Source organism: Culex pipiens, chromosome 1 (assembly GCF_016801865.2).
Source record: "Culex pipiens pallens isolate TS chromosome 1, TS_CPP_V2, whole genome shotgun sequence".
Classification (NCBI taxonomy): domain Eukaryota; kingdom Metazoa; phylum Arthropoda; class Insecta; order Diptera; family Culicidae; genus Culex; species Culex pipiens.
The window spans coordinates 128,905,485-128,921,532 of NC_068937.1; the positions used below are offsets into that span (position 1 = coordinate 128,905,485).

Genomic DNA, 16,048 nt, shown 5'->3' on the forward strand with positions numbered 1-16,048 from the left:
TGTGTTTGTGTGTACAAGGGTGTGTCTATCGGTGTATTTTTTTTTTTCTATACAACTTAGGAGTTAACTTTACATGTATCTCTTGGTTTCTGCACTGAAACAAAGTTGAACTTAGGAACTACAAACTAAGAGCAAAATTATACCGTTGCTTACAAAAGTGTAGTAATATTTAGCATTAAACAAATTCACAGAATTCATTTTGTAGATTTTTAGTTTTTTTTTTGTATTGTTTTGTTTCGTAAAGAAGCGTATTTAGTATCGAATAAAGTCCTTCCATTTATGTTTACCTTTTTTTTTTTTTACTGTTTTGCACTCACCTTTTGCGGGGGTTCCCCGCAGCAAAAGCGCGCGAAATTAAAGCCTTAAGCGTTATACGATTACAGAACTTAACCCGGGTTAACCCTTGGGTTGATCCCTTCTCCTTCTGAATAAATAAGATTACATAACCTTACCGCGTAAAAGAAGGAGAAAAAACTTATTTCCTTCAGACAAATTCGATCGAGTGACCACCACCACCAATTCACGTGTGCACCAGGCCGCGGATGTCGTTCGGACCTCCGGGCGACTGCACGACCAGCATCTGTTCCGCCGCCGCACACATGTCCGGCCCGTCCAGCATCTCGTCGTCCACGTTGTCCAGAAAGTCCCCGAACAGGTTCGCCGACTCGACGGCCATGTCCTCGAGCGACTTGACGTGCTCGCCGACGGCCTCCAGTGCCCGCTCCAGGTCCTCCTCCTCCTCGCGGGTCGACTCGAACGGGGGCCCGTTTTGCTCTTGCTCTGCAAGGGGTTATGAAGAAGAGGGAAGCCCGTTAGTGGGGTTTTTGCTGAAAATTGAGCTTGGAAATTTGGACAGAGGTTCGTTGATGATCTGCTGCTGTCGTTGACGAGTTCTTTGTCGTTGATCCCGGCTTGCTCAGCTTCTCCTGGATGTTGAGTTTCTCTTGCAAGGGGCGAGTGCAATTTGCCAACTGCTCTCCTTAAAAATTTGAGTTCAGGTCTTGTGGCCATAGAGGACTACCGGTCTAATCAGTGTGTTATACATCGTCAGCTTCGTGCGACGTTGCACTCGTTCCCAAGAGAGAGTCTTCCGTAATCCGAAGGACGTACGATTCGCTGTCGGCGACTATCAGCGATCGCAAGTACACGAACTCGCTCACCTCCTCCAACTCAACATCATCCGCAGCAAGAGGGGTGAGACTAGAAGGGTCATTCAAACTCCTTCGTCTCATGTACTTCGTTTCCGTCGTATTCGTGCCAAGTCCTGCGCGTCTTGCTCTGCTCGCCGTCTCCAGGTTTCTTGCCACAATGTCGATGTCTTCGGCAAAAGCTAGCAGCTGGTAGAACTTGTTCATAATCGTGCCACTCGTTTCGCGATGCCCGCCCTTCGAATAATGCCCTTAAGGACGATGTTGAACAGTGCACAGGATAAGCCATCACCTTGCCGCAGCCCTCAGCCGACTCAGTGTATCCAGAAATCCGTTCTCGTGCATAATCTGCCATAGCTGTTCGCGGTGGACTGTATCGTAAGCTGCCTTGTTATTGACGAAGATGTGATGTGTCGAGGACAACATATTTGGTCCGATGTAGCGCACGCGCCCTTGGAAGCCTACTTGGTAAAGCCCCACTAACCTTCTTGCATGGAGAAGTTTTGGGAAAGTATTTTGTAGGACGCGTTGATAAGCGTAATGCGGCGGTAGTTGCCGCAGTCCAACTTATCCATTCACTTCTCTGGTAGCTTCTCCTCCTCTTAGATCTTGGAAATCACACATTAAAGCGCCCTCGCCAGTTTCTCTCCTCCGTATTTAAAGAGGTCACCGGGTAACCGATCCTCGCCGGCAGCTCTGTTGTTCTTCAGCTTCCTGATCTCCCTCTTTACCGTCTCAAGATCAGCCACTGGGAACTGTTCATCAGCTTCATCGCCGTTGAGGTGCTCGTTGAAGAACTGCTTCCACCTGTCCACCACCTCGCTTTTGTTCACGAGACCTAAAACGAAACCAAAACCCTCATTCACTCAACAACACCTACCACTAAACAGCAGCTCGTTGAAAGCGTCCGGCGGCAGCTGACTCAGCACGTTGTTCAGGTTGCCAATCTCGAACGGAATCTCCTCTGCAAAAAGCAAAAAAAAAACCTCGTCAAAACACCAACAGCAAAGTTGCACTCCACTCTTACCAATCACATCCTGCGCGGCCATCAGCTCCGACTCGGACAACCCACCGACGCCGGTATCCTCGGAGCTGGCGTACGCCGAGCTGTTTTCGCAAATGTTCAGCAAGTCCTGGGTGGCACCCACGGTGACGCCTCCCCCACCCCCGGCAGCCGCCAGAATCTGCTGCACCTGCTGGTGACTGTACTGCTGTTGCTGCTGCTGCTGCTGCTGCGCTTGACCCTGGTAGTTGAGCATCAAATCTTCGCTGCGGCTGATCATGTGTTGTTGCTGATGGCCGCCGATGAGGATTTGCTGCTGGGGTCGTTGGGGCTGGTTCAGCGGAATGTGCAGATTGCGTACCGGCAGATTTTGTACCGGCGTTGGCGGCTGGTACTTTTGCTGACGGTACAGAGCAGCCGGTTGCTGCTTGACGGGGTGAGCCTGTTGCTGCTGGGCTGGATAAGGTGGTGGGGGCAACGTCGGCTTGACCGCGTACTGCTGCTTGTACTGTTGCTGGTGCAGGGCCATCTGCTGCTGGAACGGAGTGAGCTTCTTCTTTTTCTTGCTGCTGGGTTTGCTGCTTTTGTTGGTGTTGGCGGCGGCGGCGGCGGGAGTTACGACGGACACCGGTTGGACGACCTTGACCAGTGGCATTTTGGGAGGTTTCTTCTTCAGGGCAATGGCGGCAGAAGTGACGGCTGGTACGGCGATGGCCGCAGGAGCCGTTGGCTTCTTCAGCAGCCTCACTTCGGCGGACATCTTGTCGTGATTGTCATGCTTCCAGGCGTGCTCGCGGCACAGAACCAGCTCGTGCCGGATGTCAAACACCGGCACCTGGCACTGACTGTTGTCGGAGAACTTGGCCGTGCACCGCTGGAACAGCCGCTGCTCGGTGTTGTCCGCAATGTGCTGCCGGCAGTGGGTCGTGGCCACCATGGCATCCCGCTCGCACCCGGCGCGTTGACACTTGGGCAGATCGGTGCCGCTGTAAACAAAAATACCAAAATTACGTTTCCAGGAATTTTGAAAGACCTAGTTGTTTATTGCTTACCCGTTTCTGCTCAGCATCGTCTCGCGATGCTTCTCCAGCTTGTGCAGCACGCGTGCGACCGCTTTCAGCCGCTTGCGGGCCGGTTCCGGATCGCGCAACCGCTGGGCCTTCCAGAACTGGACGGCTCGGCGTCGCATCAACGCCTTCCTTTGCACCGAGCGTTCTTCCAGCGACAGCTCCACGAGTTCACCGTCGTCCATGGGCGCCTCAACCGCACCGCCCTTCCGGCCGCCAACCTTGCGTGGTCGTATCAAATCCGCGTCAAACTCGGAACTCGCGTACTGCTCCTCGAACCAGCAATCCATCGCGAGCGGTGCGTTCTCCAGCTCTTCGAACGATCGCGTTCCGGGCGGACAAATGTCGAAGATCCACGTGTCTGGGGCGTGCCACTCGCGGTTCACCGGAACCGAGATCGCCCCTGGGGGTGTCCACTTGTAGACCTTGGGAATCGGTGGGGCTGCCACGACGGGTTCATCTATCCGCTCGAGGGTTTCGTGGTGCGAGGATCGACTGTATGATCGCTTGGCAGCGCGTTTCACCGATTTGCCACCGCTTTCCTTGGGGAGTTTGGGCTTGGGAGACGGGATCGGCATTGCCGAAGTGCTGGGCAGTTGGGGTTCCGGGACGATCGGAGGCGGTGGTGGTGGAGCCACCACGGCTGCTGGAGGTGCTTGTAGAACTTGAGGCGCTACTGGAACTACTGGTGAAGGAGGAGGTGGCGTCGGCGGAGGTTGTGTCACGGCCATTGGGGTCGGCTTGGCCGCCACAGGAACCGGAGTTTGCGGTTTCACCGGTTGCTGCTGCTGCTGTACGATGACCTTTTCCGGAACGACCTGCTTCTTCGCTTCCTTCTGCTTCGGGATGATGAACGACGGAATGGTGAAGTCATCCTGCTGTAAAGTACAACATAACTATTAGAGTTAAATATAAACGCAAGGTTGTTACGGACGGCGCGAATCGTGCGGATGGCGTAACAACCCTGCGAATTAGGATAAATTGTTTTTTCTTTCGTTGAAAGAAAAAAAAATCGAATTTTTAAAAGTTGTTGCTGAAACAAAATGGAATTTTCGTCCGAAAACTTTTGTTTGTAATTTTCTCCAACAATTTTCAAGAAAAGATTACTACAGTGAAATTTTTTTTTACGCGGTTTAACGCGGAGAAAGACATTTTTCTAAATTTAAACATTCTTAGGAAAGCATAAAATGATCAAAACATTTAAAAATCACACGCATTCAAAATTCTAAGTTTCAGAAATTCAAAAACTAAAAAAACTAAATTTCTTAACATAAAAAAATCTGAAATTCAAATCTCAATAAACTAAACAATTCAAAAATTCTGAAATCCAGCATTCATAATTCGAAGTTTCAGATTTTGTTTTAACTTTTCTGATTTTTATACTTTTTTAAATCCATAAATCCAATTAAAAAATTAAAAAAAAATCTAAATTTCTTAAATTAAGATAAATGAAAAACCTGAAATTTAAAAAAAAAAACACCAAAAATGTCAGTATTCAAGAATTTTAAATTTGAAGAGTCCAAATTTAAAAATCCATTTTTAAAAACATTCAAGAGAGCAAAAATTTAAATTATTAAATTTCTAAATTCTTAAGTTTTGTTTTAAATGTTTATTTATTACAATTTAAATTTGATTTAGCTTTTAGATTATAGTTCAGAAATTTCAATTATTTTTTTTCGAAACGTTAACATTAAAAAATATTTGCAACGACCTAATTTTTTTCATGTTTTGCTTTTTTGGTGTTTTTGAATAAGGCGGGTTCGAAAACATTCAAAAATAAAAAAATAGTTTATTGGTCCTTTAAAAAAATCTCTAGATTTGTTTTGATAAATTTCTTTTTGTTATGCTTTTAATATGTTACGAAATATATATTTTTTAATTTGAAATTTTTCATATCCTAACATTTTGTATTTTTGTTTATTAATTTCGAAATATTGAGTTTTTAATTAATTTTATTTTATGATGTTTAATTTTTTTTATTTCATGATGTTTAAATTTTTTTAAAATATTTTTATGTTTTGTTCAGAAATTTTAATCTTTTTCCCATAATTGAATATATTTTATGTGTTTTGTTTTCCTCACCTTACTGAGGAAAGGCTATAAAATCACTCGAAAAAACGAAATTCTTAATTTGACCTCCTAGACCCACCTTCATGTATACTTATCGACTGTGTGTGTGGTGGGATGTTGATCAAAAAATTTGCACTGGATTATCTCGGCACTGGCTGAACCGATTTGGACCGTATTGGTCTCATTCGATCCGCCTCGGGGTCCCATAAGTCGCTTTTGAAAATTATAAACTTTAGTAAAGTACTTCAAAAGTTATACTAAAAAAACGATTCTAACAAAAGTCCGGAAGATTGTAAAAAGGGTGGTTTTTGTAAGAAACCCAGTCATGTTATATATTTTTAGAAAGGTATTCGAAAGACCTTTCCAACGAGTTCAAAAAATTGAAGATCTGACAACCCTATCAAAAGTTATGCGCACTTAAGTGTTATTTATGAACTTTTTAGAGACCGGATCTCATATTTTTCGATGAAAACGTTGTCCGGATTTATCATGCAACCTGTCGATGGATAGGTGATCAAAAGACCTCTCCAACAAGTTAAAAAGATTGAAGAACTGACAACCCTATCAAAAGTTATAAGCACATAAGTGCCCCGAATTATGAAGATCTGACTACCCAATCTGATGGTATGAATAATGAAGCAAGTTGATAGAACACTGAAAGGTCCGCCCTTGAGTATCTATTTTGGATAGAATTACCCTCTAAATGTGAGGAAGGCAACAACCACCTAAGCTGGGTGATGAATAGAGCGAATTCGTAACGTGATTTCCGAATGATCCCACTTTGTTTACATCTACAAATTAGGAAGCTGTTCAAGCACAAGCATGACTTTTTTCTTACTGATAAATGAGCTGTTTATGTTTAGTTGTTTGTGTTTCATTTTGTTTAGTTTTTGATTTTTTTTTGCTGGAAAATGGTGTGTATGTGACTCAAATCAAGATTAAGACAGCTTCTGGATGGATATAACCGCATCGACTCCATAAACAATTTCAATTCACAATTTTAAAAAATGACGATCTCGCCTTCAACTTTGTAAAGATTTCTTAACTTCAATTTCAGGTCCTCAAAAGCCAACAAAAAATCATTCTTGAACAAAAAAACTTTTTTTTTAAATGATCGATAACAATACTCTCTACTTCTAGCGAACAGTAAATTGGTTCCACTTTGACAGTTCAAAATTGAGGCCGTTTTGCGAACCACTATTCAGCACCCAGCACCTAAGGGTGGATTAAGTAAGGTTTTTATTTTATTTTAATCTGTTTTTAATATTTAAATTTTATATTGCTTACGCATTGTTGAATTTTATGTTTCTATAATTATTATGTTTGTTATTTTTAACATTCATTTTAAATATGTTCAATAGGGTTAGTGAAATTTCACGATTTCGCGGACAGCGTGAAATCCGCGAAATTTGGCTTTTTCCGCGAAATTCCGTGAAATTTTATGTTTGTGTGAAACTGCAACGATTTTTCTCAAAATATTTTATAAAACTCAAATAGGAATGAAAATAATCTTAAGAACTAGAGTAGAATTAAGCAAGTGGATACCCTTGTTCAATTACTAATATAGGGTTATTGAATTTTGTCGATTTCGCGGATGGTGTCAAATTCTTGAAATTTATCAATTTTCAGCCTAATTTTTTTATGAGATCGTAATAAATATTTCTACCACACACGTAATAAATATTTCTAAGTAATTTCAATTGATAAGCTAAGTTTGAACCATTTGAAGAATTATTCAGATTTTTCAGTTTTTTAGAAACCAACTAAATTTAGTATTATTTTCATTCGCTGTATTAAAAAAGTTTCTACTATTTTATTTGAAAAGTATAATTTCAAAATCCACAGCACCTAAAAGGACCTAATAAAAACAAGTTATGAATAGCAGAAAAATAATTTCAAAAGAGATTTAAAGATTCAAGATTTGTTCAAATCAAAATAAAATGAAGAGTATTTTTTATCTTCAAAATCACATTTGAAAAACATTTCAGATTTTTTTCAGAGTCCTGTTTAATTTTAACGTTATTTGATTATTTGGGTGGATGATTCCCGTGAAAGTTAAAAAATTCCACCTTTTTTGTTTTCTGTTCTCATTCTGATTACAAATTTCGATTTCGTTACAAATTATTGTATTTTTGTCTATTGATTTTAAATTAACTTTTTGAAATGAGATGAATTCCTTAAAAATTATTTTGATTGGGTTAAATGTCGCAGAAAATTCAAACTATTTTATTCATTTTGGCTGGACAAGATTGTCAAATCTTGCTTTGATATGAAATTCAAAAAAATGTAAACTGATAAAACAGAAGAAAATCAGCTAAAACTTTTTAGCTTTATTCGTCGAATATTAAAAAAGCAGTTCAATAAATGAGAATAGTTACGCATGCCCTACATTATGTTTCAAAATATATAAAGAGCCATAAACTAGTTGAGAACTTTTTTGAAAATTGGGAGATTTTTTTTGAGTCACGTTCAAATTTAGTGAAGATTTTTTTAGTTTAGTGAAGAATAATGTATAATGAAGCTTAAAGAGTAGTTTCTGTGATTTAAACTTAAGATTTTCAGAGTTATTTTAAAATTTTCCACGTTCCGCGAAATTTGCGTGAAATTTGCTATTTTCGAGCGTGAAAAATCACTAAGCCTAAATTGTTCAACATTTTAAATAGTATTTTTTTAAATTCAACAATTTAATATTCAAACAATTAGAAATTTTAAAATGGTAGTAGTTGATTGAGTTACAGCTCAGTAATTGAGTGGCCACTTAAGGAACTATCAAGCGCCATCAAGCTAGGTTCAGTTGAATATAATTTTTCTAAGGCAAAACAAAAAAACGTTTCTACTAACCGTAACCGGAGGTGTGGCCGCTGGAGGAGGCGGAGTCGAAGCGATTGCCACCGGGCTCGACTGAGGCGTTTGGGGTTGCTGCTGCTGCTGCTGCTGCGGCGGGGACGTTGGTTGTGGAACCGGTTTGGGCGGCGGAACAACCACAAACTGTTGCTGAGGCTTTGTCGCCAGTGGTTGATGTTGAGGTGGTGGTGGTGGTGGTGATGGTTTCGGGGCAGCGTTTATCACGACCTGCTGCACGGGCTGCTTCACGACCTGTTGCGGTTGCTGGGTCGGTTTGGCTACGGAAGTGACCACGACCGGCTGCTGCTGCTGCTGCTGTTGGATCGGTTTAGCGACCGAAGTAGCGACAAACTGACGCTGCTGAAGCGTTTTCGCGACGGAACTCGCCAAGACTTGCTGCTGCTGCTGCTGCAGTGGAGTGGGCTTCGTCACGACCTGGTTCTGCACGACTTGTTTGACAACCGGGGAGGTGGTCACAACCTGTGGCTGTTGGAGTGGTTTTGGTGACGTTACGATTTGCTGCGGCTGTACCTTCTGAATCGTTTTCACGACGGAATTGGTCAAGATCTGCTGCTGTTGTTGCTGCTGAATCTGCTTCATCAACGATGTGGCCACCAGCTGCTGCGGTTGACGATTGACCGCCGTGAGTTGACCTGGTTTGAAGGGTGCAAGAACTACGACCTGATGCTGTTGGTGGCCGCCGAGTCCCTTGGGCGCCGTTACGACCATGACTTGCTGCTGCTGTTGACCTGTTCCGCCGAGGGATTTCGGCGAAGCCAGCACCATGACCTGCTGAGGGTGGAGCTGTTGTTGTTGGTGTTGCTGTTGGGCCGTTTTCGGGGCTGCGATCACAAGCTTTTGGGGCGCTTTGACCGTGGCCACGGCCGTGGGCTGAAGTTGTGGGCGAGGTGGCTGCGGTTTCAGGATCGACTGAGTCGGGGTTTTGGCGCGCTGTTGGAGCAAGGTTTGCGGGATTTGAATCGTTGGTGGGCGATTGGTGGCCGGAGACGTTTGCTGCGGGGATGAGGCAGGAATGACCTTGACTTGTTTGACCACGACGGGTGCGGGCGACGCCGATGACGACGTTACCGGCCTGGCCATGGTTGGGACCATCACGGTTGTGGTGCCCGTTTCGAGACTCATTTGGCGTTTCGGTTGGGCGGCGACTGTTGATGTGGCCGTCGTTGCTGCCGACACGGCCCGCCGGATGTTGATTGCGGTCACCGCCGTCGAGGTCGGAATCATTCGCACCGTGGGAAGACCATTGCTGGTGGACGGCGAACCAGCGCTCCCACCGGATACGGCAATCTGGACCTGTTGCGGTGACTGTTGTTGTTGATTTTGCTGGACGACGATCTTGTTCAGCAACGACGGGTTCTGCTTGGCTAGACTGTTACGCAGGGCGGCGATGCTGATTGGGTTTGAGATGTGGGTGGCCGCAGCCAGCGAGTTGCTGCTGTTCGGAGTGTGCAGGAATATCTTGCCCTGAGGTTGCGGCTGAATGAGCCGGATCTTGGTCGGAGAAATGGTGGGCAGTTGCTGCGGCGACGACTGCTGCTGACTCTGGGGTAGTTGTTGTTGTTGTTGTTGTTGAGAAGTGGTCGTCCCAGGTGCACCGGACGTCGTGACCACGACGGGCGAACCGAGCAAGCTGGCAGCCCCGGAATGACTGATGAATCTGCGAGTCCCATCCGCCGCAGTGATGGCCGTCGTCCTTCCAGCGCCCACCGTCTGCAGCACATTGGCCGGGCTGGTCTTCACGATACGAACCGTCTGAATTCCGCCAGTCGGGTGTGCCGACCCACTCACTGCCGTAGCCGTCACCGGTGAAACGTTCGGTGATTTGCTGGCCAAAATCCTTCGAGCCGTAAACTTCCCGCCTGCCGCTGCGACGGCCGCCGCCTGTTGAGGCGATATTTGAACCTGCAAGGGTTTCGTGAATACTGTTGGTGTCGCCCCCGAACTACTCGCCGCCATTGGCCGCTGCACGATCGTCGTGGCCTGCGGGACCGTCACCGTCCGGAACACCGTCCCCTGCGGGCTGGACGTGATCGTGGTCCCGTTCAGGCGTGCCTTTCCAAGAATTCCACCCGTCGGTGACTGCACCAGCGTGACCTTGATCGGTGCCAACTTGGCCGCGGTCGTCCCCAGAAGCGTCCGTTGCTGTTGCTGCTGCTGCTGCACGACATGGTTCAACCGGTTGACACTGTTGTTCGCCAGCAAACTCGTCCCCGCCTGGATGACCGGAACCGACGTTGGTGTGGTGGCCACAACGGGACTGCTGGCGGCGGACACCGTTGCCGCCGGTTGCTGCTGCTGCTGCTGCTTGAACAGGGAAGTGTTGGCCGGAAGTGGTGCCGTCTCCGTAAATGCGTATGGATCTTCCTGGGATCGGGCCGGCACCGACATGGCGTTTGTGGCAAACTGTGTCTAGCCTCTGGGGTTTGAATAAAGTTGGCTTTAGTTGTTGCTGCTGGTGGTGCGCGGGACAATGCCTTGCCGCAAACTGAAGCCCTGTTAAGTAACAAAAACAAAACAGAAATGTTATTGATTTCTAGAACGTAGACTAAAAAACTGTAAATTTCATTGTTATATTCTCGAAATAGTGTTATATGAAATGAGTTGTAAAATTATTATTTTTTCAGCACGAGCTCTAAATGTATTCATCAAAACCAAAAAAATACCATATTTAAGCTAAAACCTCTTATCAATCCCATCTGTTTTGCAACCAAACTACCAAAATTACAATGGCATGCATTCTAGGGGACCGTCCACAAACCACGTGGACATTTTTTTGAAAATTGGATCTATAATGTTCCAACAAATATTACCCAAATATTTTTCATGTTTTCTATTTTTCTTGCCCAAAAAAATCCAAACAAAAAAAACACTCAAAGAAGCCATTTTCCATCATTAAGGAGCTATTAGACTATGGCAAACAAAATCGCACTTTTTTGTGTTTGGCAGTTTGCCAAACTCGCAAACAAAGCCAAATGTATGCAGACTGACGTTTCTGCAAACAAACAAAGCAGGCAACTGTCATAGTCTAATACGTCCTTAACCTATATTTTTCCATATATTACGATCGTAACTTGTCGATGATAAGTCGTAATTTGTCGATAGTAGATTGAGATCATTCGATCGTAATTTTTCGATCTAACATCGACAAATTACGAATGACGATCGAAAAAATTTGATATGAGTTCGAAACCCGCCTTCAAAAATTTCAAAAGTTTCAAAAATTTCCAAAAATATAAAATATGAAATTTTTTTAAAATTTCAAAAATTTTAAATTTTAAAAATTTCAAAAACTCCAAAAATTTAAAAAATATTTAAAATTTTAAAAAAATTGAAAATTTCAAAAAAAATTAAAATTTTAAAAGTTTTAAAAACTAAAAAAAAAAATTTCAAAAAATTAAATTTAATTTTTTTCAAAATTTAAAAAGTTCAAAAAAATTTGAACTTTTAAATAATAAAAAAAATTCAAAAATTCAAAATATAAAAAAAAATCAGAAAAATAAAAAAATATAAAAAAACAGAAATTTGGATTATCCGAAGTTCGACTATCCGAAGGTTTGTAAGGGAATTCGGATAATAGATTTTTTTTGTTTTTTTTTCTCTTTTTTTTTGTTTTTTCTCTTTCTTGTTTTAAATTTTAAATTCGAGTTCTCCGACCCCGGTTTTAATCAAAATTGAATAGTAATAGCCTATTAAATAATAAATCGCATTTTTTCAATATTACGTTACCACCATCTTGCATTGCAAAAATTTAAATCATTTTAGCTCGACAATCAAAAATTGAACAACGAAAAAAAAATGTTTTTTCGTGATTCGATTATCCGAAGTTTCGATTATCCGAAGTGAAATTTTTGCGAGGCCTTCGGATAATCGAGTGTGGACTGTACCTATCTTTATTTTAAGTGTTCTGTTTCTTTTGCTAATGTTTTATAAACGCCCTTACCAAGTTTGAAAACCACGTCCTAAGTATAGCAGATCTTCTTTCGCCATTGATACTTTTTTGAAATTTTGAAAAGTTATATGATTGGATTGGATTTTATTTAAAGTTTTTTATAATTTTAAATTTTTAAAATTTTTGAAATTTTTTGAATTTTTTAAAATTTTTGACAATTTTAAATTTTTGAAATTTTAAAATTTTTCGTTCAAATAAAAAAAAATATTCATAAAAATGGTATTACAAATAACGATCGTAATTTCTCGATCCACGATCAGGATTTCTCAATAGTAAAATTACGATCGTAATTTCTCGATGGTAAGTCGTAATTTGTCGATGGTAGGTCGAGATTTGTCGATGGTAAGTTGTAATCTTACTATCGAGAAATCTCGATCGTGAGTCGAGAAATTACGATCGTAATATTACGATCGAATGCAATAATCACCACGTTAATATAATTTTGCGGGCTGGTAATACAAAATGGACATTTGAGTATTCGAAAATCTGCAAAATTTGCTGGGCTATTCAAACGACACTGCACATTTAAGCTAAAACCCGATTTAATCCCACCAGGGGTGAGATAGAGCCTTTCTTACAAAATGAAGATAACGGCGGCTGATCTTTTTTTTTTTTTTTCAAAAAATTGAACCAATTCAAAAACCAACCCGATTTTTTCACATAACTGAAAAGCGCTGTTTTGCCTTCCTCACTTTACTGAGGAAAGGCTATAAAATCACTCGGAAAATGAACTTTTTAATTAGACCTCCTAGACCTACCTTCATTTGTACATATCGACTCAGAATCACCAGCTGAGCAAATGTCTGTGTGTTTGGCTGTATGTAGACATGTGTACCAAATCAATGTCACTGGAATATCTCGTCACAGGCTCAACCGATTTTGGCCGGAAAGGTTTTAATAGATCCGTCTTTACGTCCCCTACCTTGCTATTTAAATTCATACAGTGTTATCATGTATTTAAAAAGTTATGCTAAAAAAACTGTTTCATACTAAATTAAAATTATGGTAAAAAGGGTGTTTTTTTCATGAAACCCTCACATGTTATATATTTTTAGAAAGCATGTGAGAAGACCTTTTAGGTGGATTAAAAAAAAAAGTGATCGGACTTACCTATCCAAAGTTACGAGCACTTAAGAATTCAGCTGATTTTTCTAACCTCACTGTTTTTTCTTTCTTAATTTGTTTTTGTTTTCAAATTCAAATGCACAGGGTGATCCAAAAAAAAAAAAATACTTGTGAAATGGAAGTCGATGATCGACGAATAGAGCTGTGCCGTAGTATTCAAAATTGGATAACCCAAAGAAGACTACTTTTTAATCAAAATCAAATGCTAATTAAAACAACTACAGAAATCTGGGGCAATTTCATTCTCAACTTTATGTTAACATGTTAAGGTTAATGTTAACTTTCCATAGGTCGCCTCCCTAAGGTGCCGGTGAATACGCGCATCTCACGAAAACTGTCATCTTAGGGTCCGGCTGCAGCAACCACCTTAAGGTGGATTAAGTAACGTTTTTTTCTACTGGTGTTTTCGTGACCTCTTGTATCTGGTTGATGATGGTGTCAGGTGTAATGGTTCGAGGTTTTGGTGGAGAAGGGATGTTGGACAGAACTTGGAAGTAACGGGGAGGGCCAGTGGTTTGGTTTCTGCCGTTGCGGTTGTGGTGCGTCGTTGCTGGTGCTGCCGCATGATTTGGCTCATGAGGTTCTGCCATTGAAAACGGAATCGACCCACCGTCATATTCGGCCGTCGGTATTAATTTTAATTTTTATTTCATTGAGTACTGACGATCAGCAACAACAAAATTATTTCAATCAGCTGTTGATGTTTACAATCGTCAAGGCTTGATTGTCTCAAGCATACACTGACATGACACAGGACAGTAATGGGTTTGTATTGGTATGTTTGGGCAGCGCTTCGGCATCAGCCCACTAGGCAGCGCTGGCGTCGTCGTTATATGGTGGTTTGATGAAGGACGATGGATTTCAAAAATAATTTGTATGAAGAGTCACGTCTGTTTGTCTGTGATTCAACATAGGATAACTCAAAGAAAACTGGTTTTTAATCAAAAACAAATGCTGAGTAAATCAAACTTACGTCAGCGAGCGAATTGGGTCCTAAAATTAAGCTCAAATTTGTAATATTACTGTACACAACGATAAAGCTTGTTTTTCTGAGTATTGCGCGTATTCCCGAAAAAGACACGCGGCAAACCAGCCTCGGAACGACGTGCCGCACTTTCGGCAAATGCGCGCTGTCAAATCCCATACTGCACGTTTTGTTCTTGTTGATCTTCTTCTTCGAATCGCCTGGCATTGTTGGCAGGTATGTTTTTAATTGCATCAAAAGTACAGAAAATCGCTGGCAACAATGCCTATGGCATATTCTGAAATGCTGCGCATCGTGTACCTTTGAAAGAAACGGACAATACAATGACACTTTGCACGACCACAATGGTTTTGTAAAGGATTTTGAAATCAATTTTGAAAAATTTACTTCGCGGCTCTTCTTGGCAGAAAAGGTTCTACTTGACAGCTCGTTGCAAGGGGACCATAGTTTATCCATCAAAATAATGTTGTCTTTTCAATTTATTTGTTTGTTTTGAAATGACAAAAAGTTATAAGAAATAGGTTTAAATTTTGTTTTTATTACCGTTGTAAATTGCAGGCCAAGGATTGATACCTAAGAGCATGCAATGGCACTGACCTTGTTGCGTGCTCTTCGGTTGACGTCCACGCCCACTGAGAATTTTGGCTCGAGCCTCGACTCGATTCAGGCTCGATCTCGAGCCAGATCGACTCGAGGCTCGAGCCAAAATTCTCAGTGGGCGTAAGGAACATCCTGGAAGGAGCGCAACTAACTACATCCGTAGTTCTGTTTGATCATCCGAATTATCTTGATCAGAACAGTATAGCTCTGGTTCCTTGCGAGTGTCCTATTTTCTTACCTCCACGTTGGCTTGGTTTTCATGATGACCTAGCTGGTGGCCTGTGGAAACGGATCGTAAACCTTTGACCACCGCGGGTCAGAGTCGAGACGGCTAAAAGAAAGGGGCGCGACAATGTGGGAAAGGAAAGTAATTTGTGATTGTAGACGGTATTGTTTTGATTCGCAGTATGTTGAGTCAACTGCTGTGGATGTACCTGAAACATCGCACAACGGGGTTTCTCGTCTCTTCATTCTCAGCTACCACCTATCTCCTATTTTTATTTTGCTCTACTGATTCTCAATTCTTCACTGATTGTTCTATTTAATATCCATCATTTGATTTTGATTTTACTAACTTTTGATTCTCTTATCTCTCAAAGCTTTTCCACTCCTTTTTACCAACTGATACTGCTGTAACGAACTTTGTTTTGTTTTTTTTTCCTTAAAAATTTACTTTTCCTTAATGTACTAGTAATATCAAGTCTATTTATCATTTGCCTAATTTGATTTTATTTCGAATTTATTTATTTAAATAATTCTTTATCTGTCCTATAAATTATCATTACTGTAATCTAAGCTTTTTTTGTATCTCTATTTATTACCTATTGTCTAATTATACATCTAATACATCTAGCTTCTCATTTTTATTCTTTAAAATACGATCATCATTCTCTTACTATTGATTCTTGATTTTTATAAAATAAATTCTCTTTTACTGTCTATTGTTTTCAATCTTCACCCTTTTTTCAAACAAGTGAGGTTTGAGCCCTTATTCAATTTAAGGAATGGTTAAAGGATTAACACAAATATTACAATTGTACTTTTGGTAAACTTTTATAACATGCTTAGGACCAAAAATTGTAACAAAACATCGCGACAAAAGAAATAGCAACATATAAACACGACACAACACTAGGAAAGATTTCAGGAGAAAACAATACACAGTAAAATAACAACTTGTTTTTGAATTAAAACTAAAAATAAAACAGTTTTTGCTTTAATGAAAGTTGATAGGCA

At 41.5% G+C, this 16,048-nt stretch overlaps 1 protein-coding gene across 3 annotated transcripts in view; it reads right to left on the reverse strand.

Moving 5' to 3' along the window:
• Nucleotides 1-16,048, reverse strand: part of LOC120425364 (proline-rich protein 36-like) — a 31,605-nt gene continuing 15,557 nt past the window's right edge. For 2 of the 3 annotated variants that reach the window (XM_039589869.2, XM_039589868.2), the window contains exons 2-6: nt 8,130-10,646; nt 3,204-4,096; nt 2,176-3,137; nt 2,029-2,112; nt 1-780 (exon numbers count right to left, since the gene is read on the reverse strand). In XM_039589869.2, coding sequence (XP_039445803.1) covers nt 521-780; nt 2,029-2,112; nt 2,176-3,137; nt 3,204-4,096; nt 8,130-10,541 — 4,611 coding nt within the window. In that variant the 5' untranslated portion in view covers nt 10,542-10,646 and the 3' untranslated portion in view covers nt 1-520. The remainder of the gene's footprint in view (nt 781-2,028; nt 2,113-2,175; nt 3,138-3,203; nt 4,097-8,129; nt 10,647-16,048) is intronic. The other variant, XM_039589870.2, reaches the window with a different exon arrangement.